Genomic DNA, 11,372 nt, shown 5'->3' with positions numbered 1-11,372 from the left:
TCCGTGCACGTGCAACGATTCATCGTTATTTGCACCAAAAGAGTTAAACTCGTACAATAATTGTATGCGGACAGAGCTGCAGGTGAAGCGATTGAATCGCGTTTTTAGAATATCTTTGGCAGGCTCATCCTGATTTCTCATGGTTGCGATTCTTGCGAATCACAGTTATCGAACCCCTGACCGTCTGTACTATTTTCTCGAAACACCAAAATAAAATAGAAAACTCTCTAATGCGTCGTACTTTTTATATAAATTCAAGAAAGTTTTCATTGTTTTGTCGCAAGAAATAAGGTTTTAGGCTGGACCGTTAAGGGATTAACAGGCTTATAGCGTCAGACCCGTATGGAATATACACCTACACGTGCAAAAGCGATTCGGGAATAACGGTCCTTCGATATAAACCTACAATTCCATAATTATATCTTTCAATGGACTGTACACCAGTTTCGTTTCCTGCGCGAAGATCGTTTCGCTCGGGCGACTTGTAGAAAACGCATCGTCTTACCAACGGAGGGCAACGGCAAGTAGTACAAGTCGCTAATCAAGTAAACGGGTAAACACATTACTGATAATAATCAAGAGACACGGTAGTGTCTCGACGGCAAGTACAGAAAAAAGTAGATAATGACATGTATATACGGCCGTCGAGGCACTACTCTCTTATACAGCAAGTTTGGCTGTCCTAATTTTCAAACCGATTTTTCTTTGTGAATAATCCACTATCATGATTTAAGCAAATATATTATTCACAAAGAGGAAATTGAAGATCTTTGGGGAAAAGAGCAGAAAAAAAGAAGATGGAAGGCACAAGTTTGGGAGAATGGGGGAGGTAGGGGAGGGGGGGAGGCTATTCCTATCGCGATTGGTCCACGTACTAAACATAAGATCCGTACACATATATTAGCGGTAGTTCGTCTCCGTTCGAATGACGCTTTTTCACAGTAATATATATATATATATATATATATATATATATATATTATCGTAGTTTTCTAAATAGCAGAGGAATATATCTAGTTTATTATATAGTGAATCATCCCGAGATGGATGTTGCCAATTAAAAAGTGAATTTACTGCGCTGCTACGCGATGCTTTCACTATCCAGGTTCATGAAGAAAGGGATGGGGGGAGAGGAGAGGGGGCGATTATAATATCTATTTTGCGACTATGTAAGAACCGAGGTAAAAAAAGTCACATTGATTTTACGTGTCACCGACTTCACGGAGGGCGATACAGCGTGCAATAACAGAGAATATAAATAATATTAATATCATTATATACGACAATTTTTACGGCTCATATGGATACGAAATAGAAGAGTTTAGGATAAGCTCACTTGTTGTTGTCTGCTATAACATTGTAGAATATAATAATAATAATATAGAGATTATATTTCATAGGTAATTGGGTATGAATCGAGCGAAAGACTCGCAAGGTGTGTGATGGGGAGGAAATAAGCGATAGTGTGTGTGCGTGAGTGCATGCGTGTGTGTGTATGCAAAATTGGAAGATTACGCAGCGAAGAGAGCAGGAAGTACATAGATAGAAATCAGGGAAAATGCAGTGTAATTCTACATAATTATTAATTAATTACCTAGAGATAGGAGAAAATGGGAAAATGGGAGCTGATTAAGGAAAACTAAATTGGAGAAATTTTCATCCAAATCAAATGTAACTATCCAGTGCAATTTATCAACTAAGCAATAATAGTAGCCGTATTTTCTATTAATTATTTTTGCTAAAACGATATGCAACAATGTCTTTTAATTTATAGCTATATATATACGGATTTACGAAATCAATAAGTTTATGCTCGTACACACACACTTTGATGAATTATTGGAAAAATTCCAGAATGGCTCTCATTGCCCCGTTGTCCTCTTTTACATTAATGTACTGTACATATTACTATTTGTGTATATTACATATATATATATATATATATATATATAGAATTAACGGCATGATAAAGAGAATCTAAACACATACTTTTTCGTGTGCCTATGTGCGCACGTGCGTTGTATACGTGCGTGCGAACACTATATTAAAAAAGAACCTCCTCTTCTACCCCATTCGTCACACGCACTTGCGCACATATCCATATCGCATTACCGTAGCCGTGTTGTTTAGAAAATGTCTTTGCCTTACGCACGAATTCTCACGTTACATGCTATACGAGATCAAGAAGGAAAGAAAAGGGAGAGAGAGAGAGAGAGAGAGAGGTAAGAGAGCGGAAAGCGAGACTCGAGAGCGATAAGAGAGAACATAATATTGGCAAAGTGAGAAGAAAATGTACATTAATTATATATCGACTACGATATATGCCGTATAATAAACATATAAATATAGTATATAGTATATATATATAATATTATAACGTATATATTATAGATTACATTGTTATATTGCCAATCGCTGACGGGCCGGAAAACTCTCTCGCGCTAAATATACGTACAATCCCTCGCTAAAACTTTCTCGCTGTCGATAATGAATTGTATACGTGACAGAAGCAATTCATTTAATCATGGGGTACCTGAAAATATGCTATATATAGCGCGAGCCTGATGGGACGAGTTAAAATGTATCCGGTAGCTCACATTAAATTGCAGTGGAGGAGAGGGGAGAGGGGAGGGGGGATAAGAATATCCAAAGGTGATGGAAACAGGTGGAGAGAAACAAACGAGCCTTCGATAAGACGCAAGACAGAAAACATGTTAACGATAAATATATTTCAGCAGGAAAACTTCGCTAGCAAATGATCATGATCTTCGGAATTATAATGTTTTTTACTTAGACGTTGTAAATAGTTGTTACACGGTATCATGTTAAAAGTAATTGTAATATCTTGGATATTATGTAGAAAAGATAGTCGAGAGAGTTATCTTTAAGATTTCGTACGAGAATTTCATTAACGCGTAACGAAGATTAACGTATATAAATATATAAATAAATAAATGAATGAATATACAAAGGTCATAATTATTTTCTACCGAGGTTCTCATTATTCATCCACGAAAAACGTGGAAAAAACTGTCATTTCGGTGCAACATGTCAACACCATACTCTATCCATATTCAGTTATATCCACTCGTAAGTGATCCGAAACTCTCACACCTATTCGACGTTTTTACCGGCTTGTTCAGCACCTAAACTTTTAGACCCCGTGCAACGTACTTTTTCTCAAGAGCCTTACAAAAAACTATTTATTTTAGATATAATCATTATTCCTAAAATAAATCCTCAATCGTATTGCCTGTTCCAATAATTCTTTACTTATATTTCATAGAGTTTGATATAATTACACTGTTAAAACTTTACTATAAAATTTATACAGAATTCTATTTCAAGAAACCAGATTAGCCTGTTATTGTACTATTGTAGCAGTTGATTTGTTGCAAAAATTCTCCTACGGTTAAATAACATTTATCCGCATGTTACCAGAATGGATTGTGCAGCATACATTTCAAAGAATTATGAAATGCAAAAGTTTTAAGACAAATAAATTACAACTATTGAACTATACCAAGAAAATATTCTCTATCCTGTTATATGAAAGCATGATGGCCTCCAAAAGAGCAAAGATCGTTCTTGCATGCATTATTAAAATTGTCAAATCCGATAAACCTCAATTTTACAAACAAAAAAAAGGAGTATTTTTCTTTCTTTTTTTTTGTCTATACGAGAGAAAAGTGTTAAAGTTAATATATATACGCAGCAGAGCGAAACAATACGAATTTAACATAGGTATTCGTTATTAAAACATTTTGCTCTGATAAGGAGGCCAAAAATATCTATTCACAATATTATAATATATAACATATATTACAGTTTTTTCATTATTCTATATAGTATACATGTAACCTACAGTTGAGAAAAACTACAGAAGAAAAAACTTTATCAAAATGAAGTTTTTTATATAGCGAGTCAAACATATAAAAAGGAAAATCTATCCGATTTATTCGATAAGATTAACATTTTAAAATGCAGGCTTAACGCTACGGTAAAAGCTACGTGTGTGCGTATCGTTTTGAAGAAAAAGTCCCATTATGAGTTTGAGCTCTGCTCGAATATGATTACTGTACATGGGGAAAACGTCCGTGAGAAAAAAGTAGATTATGCTTCTAAGCCTCAACTATTTTATTCCATTGATAGGATCAGTTGGTCTTTTCATAAAAATATGATGCCTGCCAAGGTTCCTAAAGAAATCAATATCAATTATGCACGACGTCCTCTTTTCTGCACACTCGCAGCTTTGTTATCAGCGATTAGTATCGTACACCACCCACCACGGCACTTTAGGTGAAAGGAGGTTCATGAAAAACGAGTTACCTTCTAATTATAATTATATCTGTAACAAATTATAAATTGTGCACCAGCTATGAAAAAAGACCCGTAGTTGGTCGCTACCCTAACTCATCGTAAAAGTATCTTATCGTACGTTGAAGGGTCTCTTCAGGTTATTGCGGCTGGATTTTTAGCGTGGAAGAGAAAGCTTTGAAACAAGTAATATCAATTTAAGTGAAAAGGCAAAAAAACCTTAAGGAACATGTTTTGCTTCCATCCAAGCGTGGAATTTTCATTGCTTCGTCTCTACCACGTTACAAGATCCGCAATAGCGGACGATTGGCTGAAGACACAGCCCGTAATAATTGTACATACAAATAATTACACTTATCATACTCTATATAAGTTAAAAAAAAATCCTACTACTGTACTAGGACAAGCGCAGCAGTAAGACTCGGCAGAATCGTTCCATCACGAGTCCATGTACACACACACAGGCAGGCATTATTATTATTACTATATGTAATTGTGTAAATACCTGCGGGACAGGATCTGAATACGAGTTTATTGATAATGTTCAATAAGGGTATCAATGTACGTATACCATCAGCAAAGGCAACCCTTTCCCGAATCATTCGTCGAATTTTCATCTGGCAAAATTCGACGAAGCAGGTTCCCGAACGCACTAAACAATTCTCTACTAAATTCTCACACGTTATACAAGCAATTTTCAAGCGATCGAGACATCTTCATTTTATTATATCTTCCTCAATGAGAAAAACGGTTTATTCAACGTCAATACCATATATATTAAATTGTGTATAAATACTATAATATCAGAATTGCTTTATTGTCCTCCAGTCTTAAAGAATTCTGTAAGAATTTCGTCAATCGTTTATAATCAAATAAAGAGAAACAGATGTTCCCCTTGTCTTTTTTCACATGTTTCTGCGTAGTTACCAATAAGCTATTGTCTCTGTGTCTTTATCAGCATACTTTATTTATTTCTCTTGCGCCACTATGTGCATATTGTACATCCTTGCTGTAAGTGCACATCGATTTTTGCGTTTGATGCTGCATTGAGATATCGGATCGATTTAACGCAAGGAATGTGATTATTGTGTTTACTATCTACCAGTCCCATCGTAGATACATACATTTCATCCTCGTATATAATGTGGCGTCCATATAACAATCCGTGTGTTGCCTCTGAAATCTCTTCACCTATTTTGTTAAACATATTTCAATGCTGTATCGTTTTACCGTATGTATATCTCATTTTGACTACTCGTCTTAAACATTCTTTTTTATAAAATTAAAAGGAAGGCCAATGCATTATTACTACATTCTATGGTCAAGCAGAAGGGAATAGGATAATAGAGGGAAAGAGCAATGTTGATATTAGATGATGAAAATTAAAGCGGCGATATCAACGGCAGTTCTTGCAAGTCAACGTCATCGTCGTTATCGATTTTATCGATCATTATCAATATAAATAACATATATATATATATATATATATATATATATATATATACATATATTATACATACATACAATTATATTATAGAAATAAAATGTAATGTGAGATAACGGGGCACAAACGAACGAAGAAATGCCTGAATCGACCATCTCTCCCCATCAATGATTCAACTTTCTGCTCTTCGGATCCTTACCCCCTACGATTACCTAATCCTAGCACAGTCCCAGTTTTCCCGCTCTCTTCTATTTTATCCTCCCTCTATCAGACATTAAGGCAACATTATAATTGTAATCTATTGTAGATTGTTGTAGATAAATTATACGGTTTGACCGTACATTGTTACTTTTTGTCGACAATATAAAATATACAAATATATAAGTAATTAATCAGAATCTCTTCTTTCTTACACCCTTTTTATTTAATTTTAAGTTGTGATATATCTTATTAGGCACGTACAGCAAGATTTATTTATTTTCTTTTTTTTTATTTATTTACTTCTTTTATTTTAAATATAATAAATTGTTAGTCATATTTACAGAATAATTATTATATATTTCCTATAACTATCAATGAGAGACATTAGACATGCTGGGAGATCCTACCACGTCTATAATATCAGGCTTGACTTCTGGTTCTGGCTTTGGTAGAAGTGCTGCTGGTATAGTTAGAGTCTAGAAAAAAAAATTTTTAAGCTGAATTACTCAGATTTTCACCTGGATTTATCTTATCTTTTATGACTTATCAAACAAGAATAACAACCTTTCCTGGTGCCAATGCTTCAAACTGATGTCTTAAAGCTTGCAGCTCATAGTCACATGTCGATAAAGCACTCTTTAATTCATAATGTAACACAATATCGCTACGAAGCTCATTAAATTGTTGACATATTTGTTCTGTTGGTGATGGGTTTAGTTCTGAAACCAATGATAAAAATTAGGACATTGTATTAACCTCATAAATATAAAATAACAATTTGAGCATTTATCTTACCCAGGTTTAATTCGTTTAGCATCTGCTCAATGCCCTTCATCTTCTTTTGTCCAAGATTATTCGGTAATTTAATTCTTTGCGAACGCAATGAAACTCCACTGTTCTTAAAATCTGGAAACTTTATTCCAGCAGATTCTACTATCTAAATATGAGGAATCAAATTTTAGTTAAAATTTTTTTGTGTGAAATATAATTTTTGCCAGAGTTAACAAAAGGAACAAACACTACTTACCTGTGAACGTACTTTTTGGCTTATATGTGCAGTATCAGTCTTATTTAATCTACGTGAAGTCGTTGTATTTTTTTTTGAAGACTTCCTTTCATTTTTCCTTGGATCTGCTTGATGATCAGCAGCAGTAATTAATTTTTGTAAGTCTTGTGTTTTGCGATCCCGTTCTTTTTTTCTTTGCTCTATTTTACGTAACTCTGTTAATAATGTTTGCTCCTCCTCTACTTGTTTAGGAGTTCTTTCAAACAGTTTCTTTAATTGCTCCTTCCTTCGTTTTTCATGTTCTGCATCAAAAACATAGACCTTATCGTTATGAGATTTTGCTTTTGTCAGAGCAGCGCAAACTTGATAATATCTAAGAGATTTACAAAAACAATTTTTAATTCTGTTTGTGATTAATATTTCATGAAAATTTTAAGCCAACAAGTCAAATTAAGCTAGAACTTTAGCTTAGCAACTACTTAAGATAAACACCTGGCTATGCATTACATTGAAGATTAATGTGAGAAAAATTGATCTTAGCTAAAACATCGCTAAGCTTAAGTTCAGTTAATAAATTCAATGTTTTATACCTTTCTTTCAAATCTTCTACTGATCTGACTGTAGGATATTTTGCTTTATCCCATCTGTCTCTTATTACAATGAACCTAAGGTCAAATCTTCTACATAAGTCAAACAAATGGTCTGTTTCCGCTCTTGTCCAGCCACTTGTAACTAAGTGCTGTACATATTCAGCGTTGGTATATGTTGGTATAGGAACTTTCTTATTAAATTTTGCAAAGGGATATTCTTTACCAGCATCCGCCACTCTCCTCCAATGATGAAAAATTGCATCATCAGTGCGAGCAGGATTAGTGAAAGGGGTCCATTTCCAAGGTCTTACTTTCTTCATACCAAGTTTTGCTTTAGCTTGTTTATAGCCCTTCCCAGTGTCAGTTGGAAATAACGGCGGTACATCATTATTATCTTTGCAAAGTAATGCAAATACTTCTCGGTGCATACCTTCCGGACGTTTAGGCACTTTGTATTCATATTTTTTTCGTGGTTTCTTATCAGCTCCTAGAATTGACTCCTTCGTAAGTTCATTGGAGCTAGGAACTTCAATATCTAATATATCTCGTACATCTAGGTTTGCCATTTGTCCTCTTTTATTAACCTTAAAGGGATGTCCGGGAGGATTTTTAAATTTATCTGGGATTTTCAAATCGTACGAAAAAGTTATTTTTTCCTAATTCGCTAATACCCGTAAAAGTCTGATCAATAAGTACGGTTAGAAATCGGAGATGCGTCGCGCAGTGAGCTGTGGCCTGTGACTTGCCAGTGGCAAGTTGGGCGAATTGGCGACGGTGGCGACACCGGCGTTAAAACACTAATGGCTGGTTTGCATTGCATATGTGCGCAATGCGCATGATCATTGACCATATACTCATGAATATTCCAATTGTTAAATGATGTGTATTGGGCTTTAAATGGACCTTTAAATTTGCTCACAAATCGGTATGCTAGCAATTATAGAGCACTACAGTAGACATAATTATAACGTTAATTAAAAGGCTTAAATATATGAGTCTTTTTGCGATAACTATATAATTGACGCATATGATTTATTTAATAAATAGAAGTATTTTTTATATTATAATTTGCAGACAGATATTATAATACGATAAAAAATCGAAATAGTTATACTTTTTGCAATTAACATAAAGTTAACATACCATATGATTTAGAAATTAATTAACTGAAAGCATTTTTAGATTAAATATTATATAAACATAACTAATATATTATAACATTTACTATACAATAAAGAAAGAGAAAGTGTAAATGTAAAGAATGAGTAAATTGTAAATTTATCTGCTTGCGTATTTCCTTTTATCCTCTCAATCCCCTTTACTTCTGATAAAAATTTTTGAAACAAAATCTACATACACAGGTATACCGGAACGACGTCACAATTAATCTAAAGTTAAGCGCATACTAAGCTGTGTGTCTGTAATCTACATATAGATAGATGTAGAATAGAATGTGGTGGCTCCGTGTGGCATGTCGTCGTCGCACCATTCGCATAGTCGCGCACGCACGTAGCTCTCTCTTCCGGCGAGTAAACGAAAGGGGGTTTACAACCATTGAATTCACGGAAATATTTATTCATTAAAGATATCTTCATAATGGCCGGTGTAGACCTCAAGACTGACAAAGGCGTGAAAGATTTAAATTCTTACTTAGAGGAACGTAGTTATGTCGAAGGGTAAGTCTACTTTTATCATATGTAGACGTTTTTCTCCCGCACACGTGCTCCACTTGTCGGCATCTTGTTGCGGCTATAATCTACCTACCCTCATCTCTTACATTCTCATTTTTCCCGTCCTCTTATCTTTATTTTATCCAAGCCAATAATTCTTACATTATATTTATTCGCTACGGTCATTATTTGCTTATCGCAGTTCTTTTATGAGACTTCTGTAATTCTTTCATTAACCTAACAAAATTTTGCCAAAAAAGTGACACATACGTTTATCATTACTGGATGGAGCCGCCCCCTGCACATTTATTCAACTCTCAGCTACTCGTTTCTTCTATCCCTCTCCATCGCACCCTCTCTCTCCTTCTTTTTATATATATAGTATCAAGTATTTTTATATTTCTTTGTCATATCCTGTCCTTATTATTGAGCTCACCACCAATTCATTTAAACTTTTTTACCAAGTTTGATAAATTCCTTACTTTTTCTTTGTCATCTTAACAAACTTTGCTGTACTTAAGATTTTCATATACATATTTATTTCTATGAATTTAAATGTTTGTTTTTTTATGGAATCTTAAACAGCTTTAGCTCAATAAGTATTGAAAGTGAATTATTACAAAAATGTTATACAAAATTGATGTATTTTTCTATTATTTTTTAGGAATACAATAATAAGTGTTTTGCTATATTTCAGATATCAACCATCTCAAGCAGATGTTGCAGTCTTTGAGGCTTTGGGAAAAGCACCTGCATTATCAAATCCACATGCCTTGAGATGGTACAATCACATTAAAACGTATGATCTTAAGAAGCTTCCTGGAGAAAAGAGATTGCCTGTAGCATTTAGCAGTGGCTCTGGAGCAACAGTGCAGGCACCAAAATCAGCTGCGAAGGAGGAGGATGATGATGATGTAGATCTGTTTGGCTCAGATGAGGAAGAAGACGATGAAGCATCTAGAATCAGAGAAGAAAGAGTAAAGGCCTATGCTGAAAAAAAATCAAAGAAACCTACTGTTATCGCCAAGTCTAGCATTGTGTTGGAAGTTAAACCTTGGGATGATGAAACAAATATGCAAGACATGGAAAAAGCTGTCCGATCCATAGAAATAGATGGTCTTGTCTGGGGAGCTTGTAAGTATTACTTCTTTCTCCTTTATCTTCTCTATACTTTAAAATTATTTTAAATATATTAATCTTATATTAAATGACTCTTTTCAGCAAAATTAGTGCCAGTGGGTTATGGTATAATGAAACTGCAAGTTATGTGTGTGATAGAAGATGAAAAAGTATCTGTAGATTATTTGATAGAAAAAATCCAAGATTTTGAAGATTTTGTTCAATCTGTTGATATTGCATCTTTCAACAAGATTTAAGGCGTCTCGCTACTTTTAATATGAAATTAATAAATATTAATTGTTTGTACATACAATTTGTTACTTAATACACCTGGAAAAAAATCCTTGCACTATTTCAGCTTCATCTTGAGTATTTGCTAAAACATATTTTAGAAGAAAAGAAATTGATGAAATGTTAGGCTGAAATGCAATCAAATTGATAATAACTTTTGATAGATATTAAAAATATATTAATTTATGATATAGTAAGATGATAAAAGTATTTTAGAAACCATAATGTTAATTGGAAAAATAGTTTGCGCATTTTCAGTAAGATTTTGTATTCATCAAAGATTGAATAAAAATAAAATAGGATATTCGCACAAATTGCATTTACATGAATCAAGATCAACAAAAATTATGGGACTCACAAATATCCTCTCTTCGAGCTCCTAATTCCTTTCCCTTAAAGAAATCAACCAATATTTATGTATAGGTATATCCGTAGTCTTGACATTCATGGCTTCTGTTACTAGCAACAATGTTGTGTAACGAGAATTTTTAAGATTTTATCTATAACAGGAATATTTCGTTGTGAGAAATCAACGGTAATACTGTTAACGTCATAAGATAATTGACTTATTCGCGTATTTCTTCATAATTGCTCGCATAAGCCTACAGTAATTTTGTTAATTTTTTCCCTTTGCAGTTGGATATCCTTATACATTTAAATTTACATAATCAAAATTTTCTTATCGTTACGAGTACAGAAGGTATCAGCAATAATAAGTCCTGATTACAATAAAC

At 33.8% G+C, this 11,372-nt stretch overlaps 2 protein-coding genes across 3 annotated transcripts; one reads left to right on the top strand and one right to left on the bottom strand.

Moving 5' to 3' along the window:
• Positions 1–6,184: 6,184 nt before the first annotated feature.
• Positions 6,185–8,294, bottom strand: DMAP1 (DNA methyltransferase 1 associated protein 1). Of its 2 annotated transcripts, none has more exons than XM_066728324.1 (5): positions 7,559–8,294; positions 6,990–7,341; positions 6,758–6,899; positions 6,527–6,681; positions 6,185–6,438 (listed from the first exon to the last, which is right to left on the bottom strand). In XM_066728324.1, exons 1-5 carry the CDS (start codon positions 8,122–8,124, stop codon positions 6,334–6,336), a joined length of 1,320 nt encoding a protein of 439 aa, XP_066584421.1. In that variant the 5' UTR covers positions 8,125–8,294; the 3' UTR covers positions 6,185–6,333. The 2 variants fall into 2 exon arrangements, with proteins under 2 accessions (XP_066584421.1, XP_066584422.1); XM_066728325.1 differs by having other exon boundaries at positions 7,002–7,341.
• A 750-nt stretch (positions 8,295–9,044) lies between these two features.
• Positions 9,045–10,653, top strand: eEF1beta (elongation factor 1-beta). The gene is made up of 3 exons (XM_066728116.1): positions 9,045–9,234; positions 9,926–10,362; positions 10,450–10,653. The coding sequence occupies exons 1-3, from the start codon at positions 9,155–9,157 to the stop codon at positions 10,602–10,604; spliced, it is 672 nt and encodes a 223-aa protein (XP_066584213.1). The 5' UTR covers positions 9,045–9,154; the 3' UTR covers positions 10,605–10,653.
• Positions 10,654–11,372: the final 719 nt, after the last annotated feature.

This window comes from Prorops nasuta, unplaced genomic scaffold (genome assembly GCF_024137725.1).
Source record: "Prorops nasuta isolate Cenicafe-Biocafe unplaced genomic scaffold, Cenicafe_Pnas_1.2 PNAS00006, whole genome shotgun sequence".
NCBI classification, from domain to species: Eukaryota; Metazoa; Arthropoda; class Insecta; order Hymenoptera; family Bethylidae; genus Prorops; species Prorops nasuta.
The sequence above is the reverse complement of the archived record's forward strand: the minus strand, read 5'-3'. Positions and strand labels throughout refer to the sequence as shown.

Excerpts from the sequence above, each read along its gene's own strand:
- DMAP1 (XM_066728324.1), bottom strand. The coding sequence starts at position 8,124 with ATGGCAAACCTAGATGTACGAGATATATTAGATATTGAAGTTCCTAGC. Across the intron at positions 6,900-6,989 it reads GCCAAAAAGTACGTTCACAG|ATAGTAGAATCTGCTGGAAT; the intron begins GTAAGTAGTGTT and ends CCTCATATTTAG. Across the intron at positions 6,439-6,526 it reads AAGCATTGGCACCAGGAAAG|ACTCTAACTATACCAGCAGC; the intron begins GTTGTTATTCTT and ends TTTTTTTTCTAG.
- eEF1beta (XM_066728116.1), top strand. The coding sequence starts at position 9,155 with ATGGCCGGTGTAGACCTCAAGACTGACAAAGGCGTGAAAGATTTAAAT. Across the intron at positions 9,235-9,925 it reads GAACGTAGTTATGTCGAAGG|ATATCAACCATCTCAAGCAG; the intron begins GTAAGTCTACTT and ends GCTATATTTCAG. Across the intron at positions 10,363-10,449 it reads TGGTCTTGTCTGGGGAGCTT|CAAAATTAGTGCCAGTGGGT; the intron begins GTAAGTATTACT and ends GACTCTTTTCAG.